The 17,363-nt window shown below is 35.5% G+C and overlaps 1 protein-coding gene across 1 annotated transcript in view; it reads left to right on the forward strand.

Moving 5' to 3' along the window:
• The window catches only part of RFX6 (regulatory factor X6), a 55,128-nt gene extending 38,004 nt beyond the window's left edge, over positions 1-17,124 (forward strand). The window contains exons 8-19 of the mRNA XM_055262194.1: positions 1,036-1,113; positions 1,228-1,341; positions 3,046-3,095; positions 4,131-4,290; positions 5,299-5,443; positions 7,013-7,122; positions 8,077-8,194; positions 9,640-9,762; positions 10,432-10,638; positions 12,006-12,518; positions 13,735-13,947; positions 16,302-17,124. Of these exons, the coding sequence (XP_055118169.1) occupies positions 1,036-1,113; positions 1,228-1,341; positions 3,046-3,095; positions 4,131-4,290; positions 5,299-5,443; positions 7,013-7,122; positions 8,077-8,194; positions 9,640-9,762; positions 10,432-10,638; positions 12,006-12,518; positions 13,735-13,947; positions 16,302-16,477 (2,007 nt within the window). The 3' untranslated portion in view covers positions 16,478-17,124. The remainder of the gene's footprint in view (positions 1-1,035; positions 1,114-1,227; positions 1,342-3,045; positions 3,096-4,130; positions 4,291-5,298; positions 5,444-7,012; positions 7,123-8,076; positions 8,195-9,639; positions 9,763-10,431; positions 10,639-12,005; positions 12,519-13,734; positions 13,948-16,301) is intronic.
• Positions 17,125-17,363: the final 239 nt, after the last annotated feature.

Consider the following 17,363-nt stretch of genomic DNA (forward strand, 5'->3'; position numbering starts at 1 on the left):
ATAACTAGTAAGTGGCAAATTAGAGCTGAGATTGAAATCCAGGTAATCTGAAGGCAAAGCTCACACATTCAACCTCTAAACATTGCTTTTTTTCACATAGAGTACATAACTGGCAACAGGTAGGTAAATTTCTAACATGTAAAATAAAAGTTTTAGTTTGAACATTATTAAGTTGCCAGAATATTATCTAGTTCTAGCCTATTGCAAATTTTAGAATATATTTAAAACTTTTTAAACTATGCTATGCAAATATCCATGGTAACTTGAAAATAGAGACTTTTCACAATAGACATTCAATGTTTGAAACTTTTTTTGGAAAATGCATCATTTGATATTATTACTAACTCCAGAGAATGTTTAGTAAGGTCTTACTGGGTGCCAGGCACTGTTCCATATGTATCACATCTTATTTTATTTGATTTTCTTAATACCATGTAAGTAATATGTTATTACTACTTACTTAAAAAGCTTGGGGGCTCAGAGACAAAGCCACTTTTGCAGTCATACCTGGCAAGTAGTGCAGTGAAGGTGGGCACCCAAGTTGAGCTGACTCCAGAGCCAAAATTTGAAACCGTTATGCCATACTGCTCCAAGCATCCACTTTATAAAACTGTGTGAAGATTTGATGTATTTTACTACTTTATGTTTATTTATCCAAATCTTTGTTACTACTTTTACTACTTTATGTTTATTTACCCAAAATTAATTTAAAAAAATTTAAATTTAAATTAAAAATTAAATTTTAAAATTTAATATTTTAGTAGGCATAAAACTAGGATGTTACTTTGGTCCATAGTACTCTGAAAAATTACCTTTTTCATAGTATACTGTAGCTGTCCATTTGTTTGCTTTTCTCCCTTCACAAGGCAGTAAGATCCTTGAAATAAGAATTTTGCCTTAATTTTTGAGTCCTTAACATTGAGCATACTGCTTGGTACCTAATAGGATCTTTTAAAAAATGTGTGTTGAACAAATTAACGAGAAAAGGCAGTGTTAAAAGGATGCTTTGGTTAAGCTTTTTCTTCCTCGAAATAGGTTGATACGCTCATAATGATGTACAAAACTCACTGCCAGTGTATCCTGGACAATGCAATTAATGGAAACTTTGAAGAGGTAAGAATGACAAAGAATGCTTTATTGACCCTAATATATATACTTTCATGTTCTGTTCTTAATGAGTTCATGTTAAAGAAAAACATCTTAACATACTTTTTACTCTGCAACTAGATCCAGCATTTTTTATTACACTTTTGGCAAGGAATGCCTGACCATCTTCTTCCCCTACTCGAAAATCCTGTTATCATTGATATTTTCTGTGTTTGTGACTCAATTCTTTACAAGGTAAGCACTTTGGGATGTCTTAAACATGAGCCATTTATTTCTTTACATAGCATTCTATCTAAATTCTTGCAATATATTTTCAGTAAATATGTTATTTATGGCTGGAGATACACTGTCATTTTTTTTTGATGAGAAAGCAAGCAATTTAATAGTGCACGTTTAATAGTGTATGTGTTTTAATTGAAGTTTACATTAAGTAAAACTCAATTTCTTTTTACAGCTAATAATGAATCTGTATGTGACACACTTATTAATATGTGAAAACTTAGTTAAATTTTATTAACTCTCTAAGGTGTTTTCAGATTAAAATAACACTATGGATTTTTTTCACAATGCCAGTGTTTTGGCAGAAAGCAGAATTAGGCACCCTCATGAGATTAATAACTTGAAAATCTCAAAAACCTCTAACTTTAATGCATTAATGTCTAAAATTCCCTTCTCAAACCAAATCAGGGTTCCTAAGTGTCTACAGAAGGATCTCAAAGACATCCTAAATAAGGACAAACTGATTGTCCTTCTAGGCAAACATTTAATGGGAGACAGAAAGAGGCCAATTCCTGACAGTCTCTTTCCTGGTGGCTACAAGTTCTAAGCTGACGGATAAAACTATATTGCAATGTGGGTACTTTAAAGTGAATTTGCCTACATTTGCCTGCTAACTTACCATAAGAAAAAACAAAAGCTTTCCTTTTAAAAAATAATCTGAGTTGGCAAGAAAACCCAAGCTGGACGCTGTTAAACATTTAGGAAATAAAATCCTTCTACGTTAGTTGCCACTATCAAATTCTCAGCTTTGCAGAAAAGTAAAGCAAAAGCTATTTATAGATAAACTAAGTCCAGAAGCCCCTGTGCAGACCAAGAACTAATGAGACAGCTTGAATAAGAGAGCTCATATTTTTATCCTCTGTCCAGTACTTCCTCATCACAGGATAGGAGAAAGGAGGAATAAAGTACAATATATTTTCTGCCTTTAGTTCAAGTTAAAGTTGAAAAAATTTCAAAGGAGAGTAAGGATTGTCTTTTTTTTTTCTGTATTGAATATGAATGCCATTATTTAGAGAAAAACAGTTTAATTTGCGTTGTTTATAATGCTTAACACTTGACAAGGCTCCCAAAAGGGGAGAGGAGGCAGCCCCATGAGTGAGTATAAGAAAAGACCTGGGGCTTATGCACACACATTTCCATCAGAGCAAAGGTTTTTGGACTGTCATTCAATTTGTCCAAGAAATGCTTTTAAAACATACTTCTCCGTTTAAGTGATCTATTTTTTTTAGTCTAGTATAAAAATCCTGACTTTAAATATCTTTAAATGAACCCGGTTTCTCCTCCTCATAGTGGACCCAGAGAGGCACAGTGAGCTCTGTAAGTAGAACGGTGTAAGATGAGCTTCTACAAAAATCTTCCTCCCACCTCTAGAAAGTGGTCAGCTTTTCATCATAAAACAGTATATGATTACCATGGATCAATCCATTGGTAATTAACATATTGAGCATATACATATACAGTGCTATCTTTTCTTTTTATTGTCACACACACACACAACTCATACATACATTCATTTTAGAGATAAAATTATAACTTTCAGAAAGGAGTTAACATGTTATTCTCTAGGAAGCTAGGAATAAAAAGTAGTTGACCAATAATATGTCTTTCTATAGAAATACTACGTAAAGATTTGTATTAACCTCTTTTGCTATGATTAAGGTTCTTACAGATGTACTCATTCCTGCAACAATGCAAGAAATGCCTGAAAGGTATGTTCAGTTAATAAAACATGAGCATTTCTAGTATAGGATTTAGCTTTATACATTAGATTAGAAGAAAACATTAGGTAGTAATTTATTCATTTATCAAGAAGACTATTTTCTACTTTTGTCCCTTTGTATTTGCTGGAAGAGATGTGTCTTATAGTCGGACCTCAATAAACAAAATGGGTGAAACAATCCTTCAATCCCTTTAATTTGAGAGCAGCCAAAGTGAAAAGTAGATTTAAGCACTGTTGACCTTCGAGAAATTTTTCGATGGAAACTAGCTGGAGTATGATAAAAAAGATAATTAATGGAAAATAACCACAAGAATAAGAACTATAGGAGAAATTATTATATTTTATTATTAACTTCTGTCTTAATTACAAAATCAGAAAGTGGCATGATGAAATTACTGCCTTCTTTTAACAAAGGAATAAAATCTCAAATAGTTTATTGAAACAATACCAGAAGATTTTTCAAAAAAAACCTTTTCAATATAAGAACAATAGAATTCTGAAAAAAAGCCAACTTTTTCTCTGAAAACAAAATCTAATGAAATGATAAAATTTATTTTAGTATTTTGGGGGTACAAATTCATATAGGACTGGACATAGTTGGTGCTCCAAAAATAGATGTTGCTTGGTAAAACAAATTTTACTTTTTATTTACCTTTTCCTCTAGATTATTTCATCTATATGATAGTTGGTATTAGCCTGATCAATAATGTCTTTTAATTATCAATTGTAGTCTTTAAATATGTATTCTGTACTCTGAATTGGGTACTTGAAGTGGAGTTTGAAGAGCCTGAGTGTTTTGACCAAGATGATAACAAAACACCCCATAAATATACACACTTCCTATGCACCCACAAACATTTTAAAAATATAGCATAAGAAAAGATGATAAATGGTAGATCTAGGCTATCTGACTTCAAAAGTACTGCTCATGAAATCATAGAATAATAGTATACCTCAATTAAAATATAATTGTTTAATGCATTTTTTTAATAATGAAACATTTAACACATAGCCTTCTTTGTAGCTTATTAGCAGACATAAGAAATTTTGCTAAAAATTGGGAACAGTGGGTTGTTTCATCCTTGGAAAACTTGCCAGAAGCTCTAACTGACAAGAAAATACCTATTGTGCGAAGATTTGTATCTTCTCTGAAACGACAAACATCGTTTTTACATCTTGCCCAGGTATGTTGGTTGCTAAGCAGAGAGCATTTGGGTCACCATATAAAAAATGAATCTTCTGATAAGGACAGATTGAGGAACTTTTATAGATTGAAGGGAGCTAAGTAGAAAACAACTAAATGCAACGTGAGACCCAAAAGTGAATGCTATGATAGAAAAAGCACATTAGTGGGAAAGCTGGTGAAATTTGAATTATGTCTGTAGTTAATAGTATTGTACCAATGTTAATTTCATGACTTGGGTAATATACAATAGTTACAGAAGATGATAAGAAGCTGGATGGAGAGTATATGGAAATGCTCTGCACTATCCTTGCAACTTCTCTGTGATTGGAAATTTAGAAAACTTGAATGCAATTAAACATTTATTTGCCATGTGAATCTAATTGGTACAAATTCAGGTTGTGAGAAATGAGCCTATGTGATACTTAATATTGTGAAACCACAAACTCAACACATTTTAAACTGCCGACTAATCATGGCTCTTTTAAATAGGGAGAACAAAAGTAATTCATAAGTTAAGAATGACTCATTTGTATATTGTTAAAACATATTTCTCTTTCCCCAAAATGATTATTTGCTTTATGAAGGTTTCTTGCCTTCTAAATTTTAAAAGACAAGCTTGAGATAATTTCAGATAGGAAATGTAACATTTAAAAATTCTTATTTTGTGATCATGGACAAAGAGAATCCATTTATATTTTCTTTTTTTATTTTTCATTATACTTTAAGTTTTAGGGTACATGTGCACAACATGCAGGTTTGTTACATATGTGTACATGTGCCATGTTGGTGTACTGCACCCATTAACTTGTCATTGACATTAGGTGTGTCTCCTATAATTTTCAAACTTTTAACAGAGATGATCATGAGTCTCAGCTACTGCTTTTGTCTTTAAGAAAAAAGTTATGATACTTTTATCTCAAGGAACTATTTTTCTGATAGCTAAAAATTTCTTCTAGATATATTACAAATGATATAGTGTAGTGTCTTCTTTACTTTCTCTATGCAGATTGCCAGACCAGCTCTCTTTGACCAGCATGTCGTTAATTCTATGGTATCTGATATCGAAAGGGTTGATTTGAACAGCATTGGCTCTCAAGCCCTTCTTACCATTTCAGGCAGCACCGACACTGAATCTGGTATTTACACTGAACGTAAGTCCATTCTCTTTGTTTAGAACAAGGTTTCCCAAGCTCAGCAAATTGACATCTTGAGCTGGGTAACTCTGTTGGAGGAGCCTGTCCAGTGTGTTGTAGGATGTTTAGCAGCATCCCTGACCTTTACCCATTAGATGACAGTAGCAGCCTCCCCCAAGCTGAGACAACCAAAAATGTTTCCCCACATTGTCAAAGGTGTTCTGGGCTGAAAAATCACATCTGATTGAAAAAAAAACCTGGTTTATAAAATTATGTTTAAAAAATTTATCTTCTAATAAAAAATAGTTATAATTACTCACCATGGAAAAGATAGAAAATATTGAGGAAAATAAAAGTCATCTGTAATTTCATTACCTAGAAATAAATGAAATGGAAATAATCTGAAAATAATCAAAATGGTTTTGAGTTTTGTAAGTTTTCTTTCAGTTTTACATTACATGTATAGAAATTTGCATGTGTTTTATAGTCTTGTCATCCTGTGGTGTGTGATACATATCAAAATGGTATCAGCACAATACTCAGGTTTGGACCATCTGTCAGAACTTACCAAGCCAATATGCATGGCTAGACAACTAGGCTTGAATTTCAAGGGATAACAGCCACTATTTTTTCCTCCTTCTGTCTTTGAAAAGACAAAACCTGCAGCCTCCTATACACTGGAGCACAAACTATGGACTGCTCTCTGGGGCCCAATCTCAACTCCACTTTTTGTTTCCTAGCATAAAATAGTATTACCTTTTGAGATTCAGTAAACCTTAAACCCTTTAATAAAAGGATAGTCTTAAACTGCCCCTTTAAATATTACATGATAAAACGTTATTCAGGTAAATGGCTCAATTCTGCCGTGAAGAACTTAACTTTTACTAAAGATAAAGGATATTTTGGAAAGCAGGAAATCACCAAGCTTAGGTTCATTCATTCGTTTTTAACTGATCTGTTCCATTTAATGAAAACACTAGACTCAAAATGAATATTTAACTACATAAACAACTTAATCTTCCCTAGTATATGCATACATATATAAGATTTAAACCTATATTTCAATATATACCAAGATATATACACTTATTAAAATTTTGGGCACACTTCAAGAGGCTGAGGTGGGAAGATTGCTTGATCCCAAGAGTTCAAGACCAGCCTGGGCAACATAGCAAGACCTTTCTCTACAATTTTTTTTTTTAATTTAGCCAGGCTTGTTGGTGCATGCCTGGAGTCCCAACTGCTTGGGAGGCTGAGGCAGGAGGGTCACTTGAGTCCAGGAGTTTGAGGCTGCAGTAAGCCATGATCATGTCATTGCACTCCAGCCTGGGCAACAAAGCAAGATCCTCTCTCTCTCTCTCTCTCTCTCTCACACACACACACACACACACACACACACACACTATTAAAGAGTACAGTACTAAGGTTTTTTTGTTCCTGTTTTCAAGATATGATATTCTTTTCACACATTTATCTGTCTTTCCCTTTCATGCTATCAAAGTATTGATGATTCCAAGTTTTAGGTTTTCTCTTGGATTCCAAGTAGAGTACAATATTCTGTTTTCTTTTTTTTTTTTTCCTGGGTAGATGACTCTATCACTGTGTTCCAAGAACTGAAGGATCTCCTTAAGAAGAATGCCACTGTGGAGGCTTTTATTGAATGGTTGGATACTGTGGTAGAACAGAGAGTTATTAAGGTACTTTTTAATGACAGATTCAGAAAATAAGTTTGTTGTTAAGAGTAAATGCTAAACTGGCTGTAATTTTTTGTCTGCGGGGAGAGGGGTGAAAGACTGTTTGTGCAAAGGCTTTGAAAAGCTTTTGATGCTCTACGAATAAGGCAGGCCAAATATTGAAATTAGGAATATGTCAAGATTTGAGAGCATTGGGCATGGATTCCATTATATTTCTCCTTTCTTGCCCAAAGACTACAAGATGCCCTGCCTTCCCTATCAGTCAATAACATTACAGCTGAGTAACATCAGTAGAGAAAGATAAACTTAGAAACTGGAATGATCTGGCCTGTTTCTAAAAAGCAGGATTTCATAAATGCTGATGGAAAACATGGTTCTAAGCATTTGCATTTCTGAATTCCAAAAGCTCAATATTTTGTGTTTTCTCTGTGGTTTCTTCACCTTCTTTGGTTAACCTAGTCATCCATTGTGAAACAAGCAATAAGAACAAATACGTCCATCACTAGTTGGTGTTAGCCATTCCGTATCAAGGAAACTAGTTATAGTTTGGAAACATTTTTCCTTCTGTAAGGAAAATAGATTATCATTCAGAACCAAAAAGTCAGAGTTAATCATTCACAGAAATATATAGCCCTTCCTTCACACCTCACCTTCTCTTCTTTTTAAAGCTCTGTCAAAGAAAAATTAAAAAATAAAAATATTTTGAAAATTATTTCATTTTGTGGTCCAATTCTAGTAGGAAACAAAGCCATATTGAATAAAGACTTATTACCCTTAAAACATCAGCAAAGACAGGCTAACATTAAATTCCCTGGACAGATAGTTTTATTTGATGAAATAAATGCCATGCCATCTGTCCATTTGTTAGACAGTCTATTTACTTCTTGATCTAACATAGGATGCATGTAGTACTGGGAGGACAGATTTTATAGTTTCATTTTATTCCTTTACTTTTAGACCAGCAAACAAAATGGAAGGTCATTAAAGAAGAGAGCTCAAGACTTTCTGTTAAAGTGGAGTTTTTTTGGTGCTCGAGTAATGCATAATCTCACCTTGAACAATGCATCCAGTTTTGGTAACATATATGCATTATAAAACTGTTCTTACATGAATTATATAATTTGTTCCCCAGTCACATTTCCTGTCAATTTTTAAACATGTTACATTGTCACTTCTTAAACTGTACCTGAATATGGAGCTATGAGAAAATGGTAGTTATGAGCCTGAGTTTTAGAGTCAGACCATAAGCAGGATTAAATCCTAACAATGATTCTCTCTGGCTATGGGCCAATCTGCTCACTGAAGAAGGGGAAGAATATTCTCTTCAAAGGGTTGTGTAGGTACTTTGGTGAGATGATGTATATAAAAACAAATTGCCTAGCACTCAGGAAATGCTTAATGCATAGCAGCTATTATCATTACATTCCATCAGTGCTTGGATAAATTTTCTTTGTTAAACAAACGATAATTAAGACATTATTTTCCAAAGTTATTATTCATTGCAATGTGGCAAGTTTCTGCAGCTTTTCTGAGCACCCATATAGTTGCACTCCAGGAATCAAAAAACAGCTTAGAAGACACATTCTCATGTTTCTGACCCATCTTTCCTGTTCTATATGACTTGGGAGACAAATAGGGTTAAGTTAGCTTTTTATAAAATTGAATGCCTTCTTTTTCCTTAAAATTCCTGAGACTCCTATTTCATAGTTATAATGTTAAACTCATGAGTAGTAACTCTGCATTTGGTAGCTGCATTTCAGGAAATCTTCACATTATGAAAGAGATTACAATTAACTAAATTGTTTTTATTTAATGTTCTATAGAATTAAATAAAATCAGTGAATTTGTATTGAAGAATAAAAAAAACGCATTGTCTATTATTTGAAATAGACTTCCCATATTTAAAGTTTTATAAAATATACAGCATTGAAGCCTGGCCTTACTATGAAAAATACTTTTGTTGGAAAATCTATTGAATAATTAAAAGAAGTTTTAGTTTTCCGGAACATATTTCACTTGAAAATTACTCTTTTAGTTTTTGCCAAATCTAAGAATATTTTGTTTCAGTCTCGAAAGACATCTCTTTACTTGCCTTTTTTCAGACCATGTTGGCCATTGTCTAATTATTTAGTACAAAGTAAACAGAAATAGAGCAGAGTAGAGCTCATTCTCCCCAAGTTAAAGCTTATCACACTCCAATGTGTGCCCTCTTAAAGCATAAAGCATGTCTCACTTTCATCCGTATTTTCCTTTGATGTAATTAGTGGCCAAAGAGCTGGCAGGACAGTACACACAGTGAGCAGGGCAGGCAATACACAGAAAGATTAGAGATCCAAGTTAAGCATGTTGGTCTTAGCAGGTCATTTAAAGTCCAACAAGTATTTGTTTATTTCAGTTGCTCCTTGTAAAGTGTTGCGAGATGGTCACAAAGATAACTGACTTCTCTTTCCCTTTCCTTCTCTTTCTCTCCCCTTTTTACATTTCACACTGTCCTCTCCTCTTTCTCCATCCATAAACAAGGTTCTTTTCATTTGATTCGAATGCTTCTCGATGAATACATTCTCCTGGCCATGGAGACCCAGTTTAATAATGACAAAGAGCAGGAGTTACAGAATTTATTGGACAAGTATATGAAGAATTCAGGTAACTTAAAATAGCTATTTTTGTTTTGCATATTTCTTTGTTTAAATCTTTATAAGTTCAAGAATTTATAAGTTCAAATATTAAGTGGGTTTATCATAATCTCAGAGTTTTTCTCCAAACATGTCATTGCTAATTCTCACCATACAGTCACACTATTGGAGCACTATTTTTCTTTCATTCATTGCTATGTAGAGTAGTCAAAAGTACTTTACTGGAAACTCTGAAGTATGCAAAATTGGTGATCTTAATTTCTGGGAATTAAGGTGAAGTTGGAGAAGTGACTATAATACAAAAAAAAACTGTAATTCAAGACACATGTGGTATACTACATATGTAAGTGGTGTAAAAATAAGTTCTATAGGAGTTTAGAGAAGGAAGGAAACACATCTATTCGAGATAGGGCAACTTGCATTTTGAAGACTTCACTCCAAAGTGGATTATTTAGTGCTCCTTATCTACATCCACATCCACAAATATGCAGCTAAAAAAAACCTAGCATCACTGCCAAGAGCAAAGGTCTGCCAGCCTCACTTCCCATGGGAAACATTGCTTAGTAGTTTCCAGATTAAATACTCAACAATGAAACATTTTCATTTTCTTTTACTTGGGTTTATCTACGAGGAATATGAGAAAAAATCTCAGATTTCCCATTTTAAAAACTCTTTCCAGATGCGAGTAAAGCTGCTTTCACTGCTTCTCCGAGTTCATGCTTTCTGGCCAACCGTAATAAAGGGAGCATGGTTTCCAGCGACCCTGTGAAGAATGAAAGCCATGTGGAGACAACCTATCTCCCTCTGCCATCCAGTCAACCCGGAGGCCTAGGCCCTGCTCTGCACCCATTCCCTGCTGGGAATACAGACAACATGCCGCTCACAGGTATGCTAAAGAGAACTGCTTAGGCTCCAGTGCATCTCAGAGAAGCCTGTTCCTTCATTTTTCTTAAAACTCATAACCTCCAGTCCAGGAATTCCAACAATATAAAAGGATGATCTTAACTGAGTTTTAATAAAGATTTATAATATTTTTGTGATTTTCAGCAATGGTAATAATACTATTATTAACACAGGTATCATGTTTTGACACACTCCATAAATTATATTAGAAGTATGAATAATTAGTTAATTTAGTGGAAGAAATAATTAGATGAGGTATGCATAAAATTCTTATGATGCTTTGAAGATCAAAAAAATGGGTTGCTTATTTCTGGATTTTGAGGAGACTTTATTTCTCCGCCCTTAAAAAGTAGATTCGGGCTGGGTGTGGTGGCTCATACCTGTAATCCCAGCATTTTGGGAGGTCGAGGCGAGTGAATCACCTGAGGTCAGGAGTTCGAGACCAGCCTGCCCAACATGGCGAAACCCCGTCTCTACTAAACATACAAAAAATTAGCCGGGCTTGGTGGCAGGCACCTGTCATCTCTCCTGAACCTGGGAGGTGGAGCTTGCCTTGAGCTGAGATCAGGCCACTGCACTCCAGCTTGGCGACAAGAGTGAAGCTCCGTATCAAAAAAACAAACAAACAAACAAAAAAACTGGATTCGGCCATTTTAGGATAATCGTTACAGTAATTCTCCCTTTTGGCCTAAGGTTCTCTTTGTGTCAAAATGAATATTTGGTGGCTTGAACTAGCTACTCGGGAGTATTTTAAATGTGCTTATTGCCTTGTGTCTTTTTTGAAATCTTTTTATATACATTACTTCATTTGATATACAGAATTTTAAACCTAGAAGAGCCTTATAGTTCAGGGGTCCATTTCTACCAATGGAACATTGGCAGCCTAGAGAGTTGGTGGCATTCATAAATCACATTACTTTTAAGAGGTGTTTGCATGACATTTCGAATTGACTGCTTTGAAGCCACGGCCATTTTGACATTAGTGACTTTTTCTTTTTACCCTAAAAATCAAACAGTTTAACAATCAGCTAATTTTTTAATTATGGGGAAATGTGAGCAGCAGACACCCATGTCCTCCCCATGCCGCCTGTGGAGAAACCATGAAGCCATCCCAGACTTTCCCCTATAGTCACCAAATCCACGCCTCCACTGTTGTGATATATACATGTGTTGTGATTATATTTTTTAAATTCTGAATTTTTGGTGCTTTTCAGTTTAGTTATTTTTGGAGGGCAGGAATGAAGCAAGCTGGAAAACAATACATTAATAAATCTTTTGAATATTTTTTAAAGATGTGAGCTCATCTACTTTAATATGACACTAAAGGAATGTTCTGGTAATTTTTTCCAGGTCAAATGGAGCTTTCACAGAATGCTGGTCATCTGATGACACCACCCATTTCTCCAGCCATGGCAAGCCGAGGAAGTGTCATTAACCAAGGACCAATGGCAGGGAGGCCCGCAAGTGTGGGCCCAGTACTGTCAGCTCCATCACACTGCTCCACATACCCAGAGCCCGTTTATCCAACTCTCCCTCAAGCCAACCATGACTTTTATAGCACCAGCTCTAACTACCAGACTGTGTTTAGGGCGCAGCCCCACCCCACATCAGGACTCTATCCTCATCACACCGAGCATGGTCGATGCATGGCTTGGACTGAACAGCAGCTTTCAAGAGACTTCTTCAGTGGCAGCTGTGCGGGGTCTCCATATAACTCCCGGCCACCGTCTAGCTATGGCCCATCCCTGCAAGCCCAGGATTCACACAATATGCAGTTTTTAAATACAGGAAGCTTCAATTTCTTGAGCAACACAGGAGCTGCCAGCTGCCAAGGAGCAACACTGCCTCCTAATTCACCAAATGGTATTGATATTTAAAGAATTTTTCTTGGTTTTTGAGATGGCAATGAGGCAAAATCAGACATTGCGTTCCACCTCTGCTGACTAGCATGTCCTTTCATTTAAGGCTTCCAAAGATCATGGAATCTTAGACTTCTGTCACATACATATATATTTCCTAATTTTTGTGGCTTTCCTAAAGTTGCCCTTCTTCTTCTTTTTTTTTTTTTTTTTTTTTATTTTTTTATTTTTTTGAGACAGGGTCTTGCGCTATAGCCCGTGCTGGAGTTCTTGGCAGGATCATGATTCACTGCAGCCTCAAACCCCTAGTTCAAGCAATCCTCCTATCTCAGCTTCCCAAGTAGCTGGGACTACAGGCATGCATCACCATCCCTGTCTAAATTTTAAATTTTTTCTAGAGACAAAGTCTCACTATGTTTGCCCAGGCTGGTCTCAAACTACCGACTTTAGGCAGTGCTCTCTCCTTGGCTTCCCAAAATGCTGAGGTGCCTCCCAAAGGTGTGAGCCACCATCCCTGGCCTAAAGCTGTCCTCCTAAATGCCGCATATGTTAAAAAAAAGATAGTTAAATCATATGTTTGAGACCTACCTTAATAGCCCCAAAGAAGAATTTTCTGTCTTTTGAAAACATTTTTAGTGGATAATATTTCTTCCTGATAACTAAAAGCAGATTTTAAAGATTGGGACCAAAACAGACCAATAAAAATTGGAAGTTAAGGGAACTAGAGACATGTGACCTTGAGTCACCAAAATAGGCTTCGTGTGTAGGCTTCTTTGGTGTCTTTCTCCTAAGCGTAGGCCAGTCTTTGTCTCCCCTAAACATGCATCTATACATGAAAGTAGTATTTTTGTGACAGATGATAGTGCTTTTTTCTTTCTTCATAGGTAGATCTTGTTAATTTAGATAAGGGAAATCTGACAGAAGTGCAATCTGGTCTTAAAGTTAATACAATTCTTATGTATTAAATTATGTATTATACTATAATTATTGTATTAAATTATGTATGATGCTACAATTCTTATATATTAAAAAACACAAAAAGCACAGAAAACCTTACCCATATACAAGCACAAATCCAGTTCTGTAGCATGTATAGATACACATGTAATACTTACAGTTTGATATCTTTAGGACATCACCTAATTACTTTGTCACTTTTTTCCTTCCTGAAAGTTCTTTGTAGTAAGTTAACAGCAAATTCTCAACATTTTCTGTTACAGGATACTATGGAAGCAACATAAACTACCCAGAGTCTCACAGGCTCGGATCAATGGTGAATCAGCACGTTTCTGTCATCAGCAGCGTTCGCTCACTGCCCCCCTACAGTGACATCCACGATCCACTTAACATTTTAGATGACAGTGGTAGAAAACAGACCAGCTCGTTTTACACAGACACATCATCTCCAGTTGCATGTCGAACTCCAGTCCTAGGTAAATTATTTTAGTAGTTCTTGAAAACATTTTAAGAAGTCATTAACCTCAGGTATGCAACATTACTTGAGGGAGATCTGCTGAGGTGAACTGAGCAAGCATGTTCCCAGGGTTGATTTATTACTTTGGATCTAAAGTTATATTTTTTGTATCTGACTACACAGTTAGTAACAGTTTTTCATTTCTTATTCTGTATATCTCTGTTATGCAACCTACTTCTAGATCTGTTACTTTTTACAAAAAAATAGCTGGTATCTATTAAGTATGCAAAAAATTAATATGACCTGTCAAATGCAGTCTAAAAGTGTAAGTTTTAAAAGGGCAGTAATAATATCTTTTTCTCACTCTTGATTAGTGTTGGACCCAGTTGTAGTGCCAAGAGATGCCTTATCTTTAGGCATCATGATCTCCATCAGTATCCAAAAATCACTCCAAGATTAAAAAAAACTGGTGTGTTGTGATGGGTGCTACTAGCATTTTCTCATTCTTATGTAAAATGTGATTCAACACCTCTGTAGAAAATGTTGCTATTTTTATTGCTCTCTAACATATCATGTAAGTAAAAATAAGAAAAACGTGTGCTTGCCATGAAGCCTCCTGCAATCTTCTTCCAACCAGGTTACATTTTGTAATCCTCATCTATGAAGAAATTCTGCAATAATAATTAGTATGTTATTAGTAATAACATAGACTTAGTCACTAGATTTAGTTTCTAAAAATGCTAATAAGATTTCACAGGGCAAGTATATATTCACTAAGTATCAAGGCAGAGTGTTAATATTTATATGAGATGGTTACAATCTTCCAATGAAATTGATTTCAGACTAGCGTAAGTAGAGGGCATTGACACACAACCAGAGCATAAGGGAAAATGAAATCAATTTCATCTCTCCTCACTCAGTGTACCTTTCCAATAATTCAATAGGAAGTACTCCTTCTCTTCCTGTCACTGTCACACATGCTCCCTGAGCAGAATCTAGCAGCTCATCTTCTGCTATCTGCAAATGGTCATTGCTTCTAGGTTACTCTAATGAAGCAGAAAATTCCACTTCAGGAAGTTTTCTCACCATGAGACTAAAATGTACTGTGTTGCTATTGTTACTATTAGTTCTGTTTACTTGAAGAGATAGTGGAAGCTTTGACGAAACATAGGTTAAGAGTAGGGTGGAGTCTAAGCTTTAGTTTATCAGAGCTGACTTACAAGTAGATTGCAAATTGTGCTGCAGGGTAAAATGAGGGGATAGAATAAGTGGATAAGTAGTGCAAGGAGAATTGAGTTCAACTGTTTCTTAATTATAAAGCTTGGACAGAGAGCATGTCATGTCAGCAATAAGAAGGCAGCAACCATATATGAGGGAAATACAGAGCTAGTGAGTCAGTTAGTGAATTTTATTGAGAACCTACTAGGAGCCAGACTCCATTCTAGATGTGAGGATATGGTGGTGATCAGGCCATAGTTCTTGCCTGTAAGAAGTTTACATTCTAGTAGAGGGACAGTAAGGCAATAAATATATGAGCAAATGTATTAAAAAGATAATGCCAAGTACTCTGAACCTGATTAAATAGCGTAAAATGACAGATAGTAAAGGAGGAGCTGCTTTTGGTAGGACAGCTGAGAAAGGAATCCTGAGGCAGAAACATTTGAGTTGAAATCTGAGTGATGAGAAGGAGGCAAAGATGTGAAGATCTGAGGGAGGAGTTCCAGGCAGAAGAAACAGTGAATGCAGAACCGCTGAAATCAGAATAAGTTTGAAAAAATCAGTGGGCAGAGAGCAGGCCAGTGTGTCTTAAGCTTGTTGAATGAAGGAGAGAGTAGAGCAAAATAAATAAAAAATCAGGGGCCCATCTACATAGGGTAAGATGCTTGGATCATGTTCCAAGGGTATGGGAAGCCACTATGGCATTTGAGACGAGTGAAAGTTTGATCTGCTCTTCAGCAATACCATTCTGGCTGCTCTCAGGAGGGTGAATGGGTGAGACAAAGGTGGAGATCCTGGGACCAGTCAGGAGGCTGCTGTGTTGGTCCAGGAGAGAAAAGATGGTGGTTTGAACTACAACCATGAAAGTGCAGATGGAAAGAGGAGGTAGATTGGGGAATATATTTTGGTGGTAGCACTTAAGTTGAAATTGAGTTTTCTTTGTTAAATATGTAGAGCAAATAATTTCTGGGAGACTAGCAAGTGGGAACAAATGGAAGAAAAGATGATTGCTCTGGTAAACCATACAGACTCAAATTTAGAATAGGTTTGTGTGCTAAGTACAAAAATAAATACAGGGAATTAAAATGAGTGGCATTTGCAGAGAAAAGAAAATGTCAATCAATTTTCAGTTGCTGATTATATTTTCCCTTACAGCTTCCAGTTTGCAAACCCCAATTCCTTCTTCCTCATCCCAATGTATGTATGGAACTTCCAACCAGTATCCAGCTCAAGAAACCCTGGACTCCCATGGAACAAGCAGTAGAGAAATGGTGTCTTCTTTACCACCTATCAACACTGTGTTCATGGGAACAGCAGCTGGAGGCACTTAAACCACCAATGTGGGAGGGGGTGCTAAAACTTTAAAAAAAATCCCTACTGTGCAAATATCATTATTCACTCAGACTTCCACAAGAGTAAAGAAAAATGAATATGCAGTGGCTGACATTGTTATTAAGTCACTGGTACTACGGACAACTCCATAGTGAATGGAGATACTTGCAGAGTTTGTCATGCACACTAAGAGTTTAAAATGTGAGCTCATTATTAATCATAGTTTCAAAATTATCAAATAAAACCAGTGAAGATTTGAAGATGCAAACATTTCAGCTATGAAGATTTACATTTCATTTTCTAATTTATTAAACATCTGTGTGACTTTTTATCTTTGGTTTCTTTTAAAAAGTATATTTAATGCCTTTACAATACCTTTAATTTATTAGGATCTCAGAATCATTGTTTACTATCCCTTATTTGACAAAAAGTCAAATGTGTATGTTCTACCTCCAATGGAAATGTTTACAAGGTCAAGACTTAATTCAATTCAGCCAAGACCAAAGTTGCTTGACTTTCAATTCCTGTGCATTAGTGTGATGATTTCTGTCACATAGCAGCATTCCGATTCTATGTAACTGAATGGAGATGATAAGTGCTTTCCTCTCTTTATTTAAAAAAGATTAAAAGAAATAATGTATGGAAATATTTTCAAAGGCTTGGTGCTCTTGGGGCTGGTACTATTTCTGAAGAGTGCTGGGGATTTACTCTTTAATGTCAGCTCCTTTCGATATGAGATTAAGGAGTAAAGTAGTTTGGTTAAACACTATAATTTAAAAACATTTGCATATCATATCCATGCCTATACATATAAAGAAATTGTGAATTGTAGACTATTTGAACCTTTTCAGATTTAGAAGCAGTCTTTTACCAAGTACTTTCTTA

Source organism: Symphalangus syndactylus, chromosome 2 (genome assembly GCF_028878055.3).
Source record: "Symphalangus syndactylus isolate Jambi chromosome 2, NHGRI_mSymSyn1-v2.1_pri, whole genome shotgun sequence".
Taxonomy (NCBI): Eukaryota; Metazoa; Chordata; class Mammalia; order Primates; family Hylobatidae; genus Symphalangus; species Symphalangus syndactylus.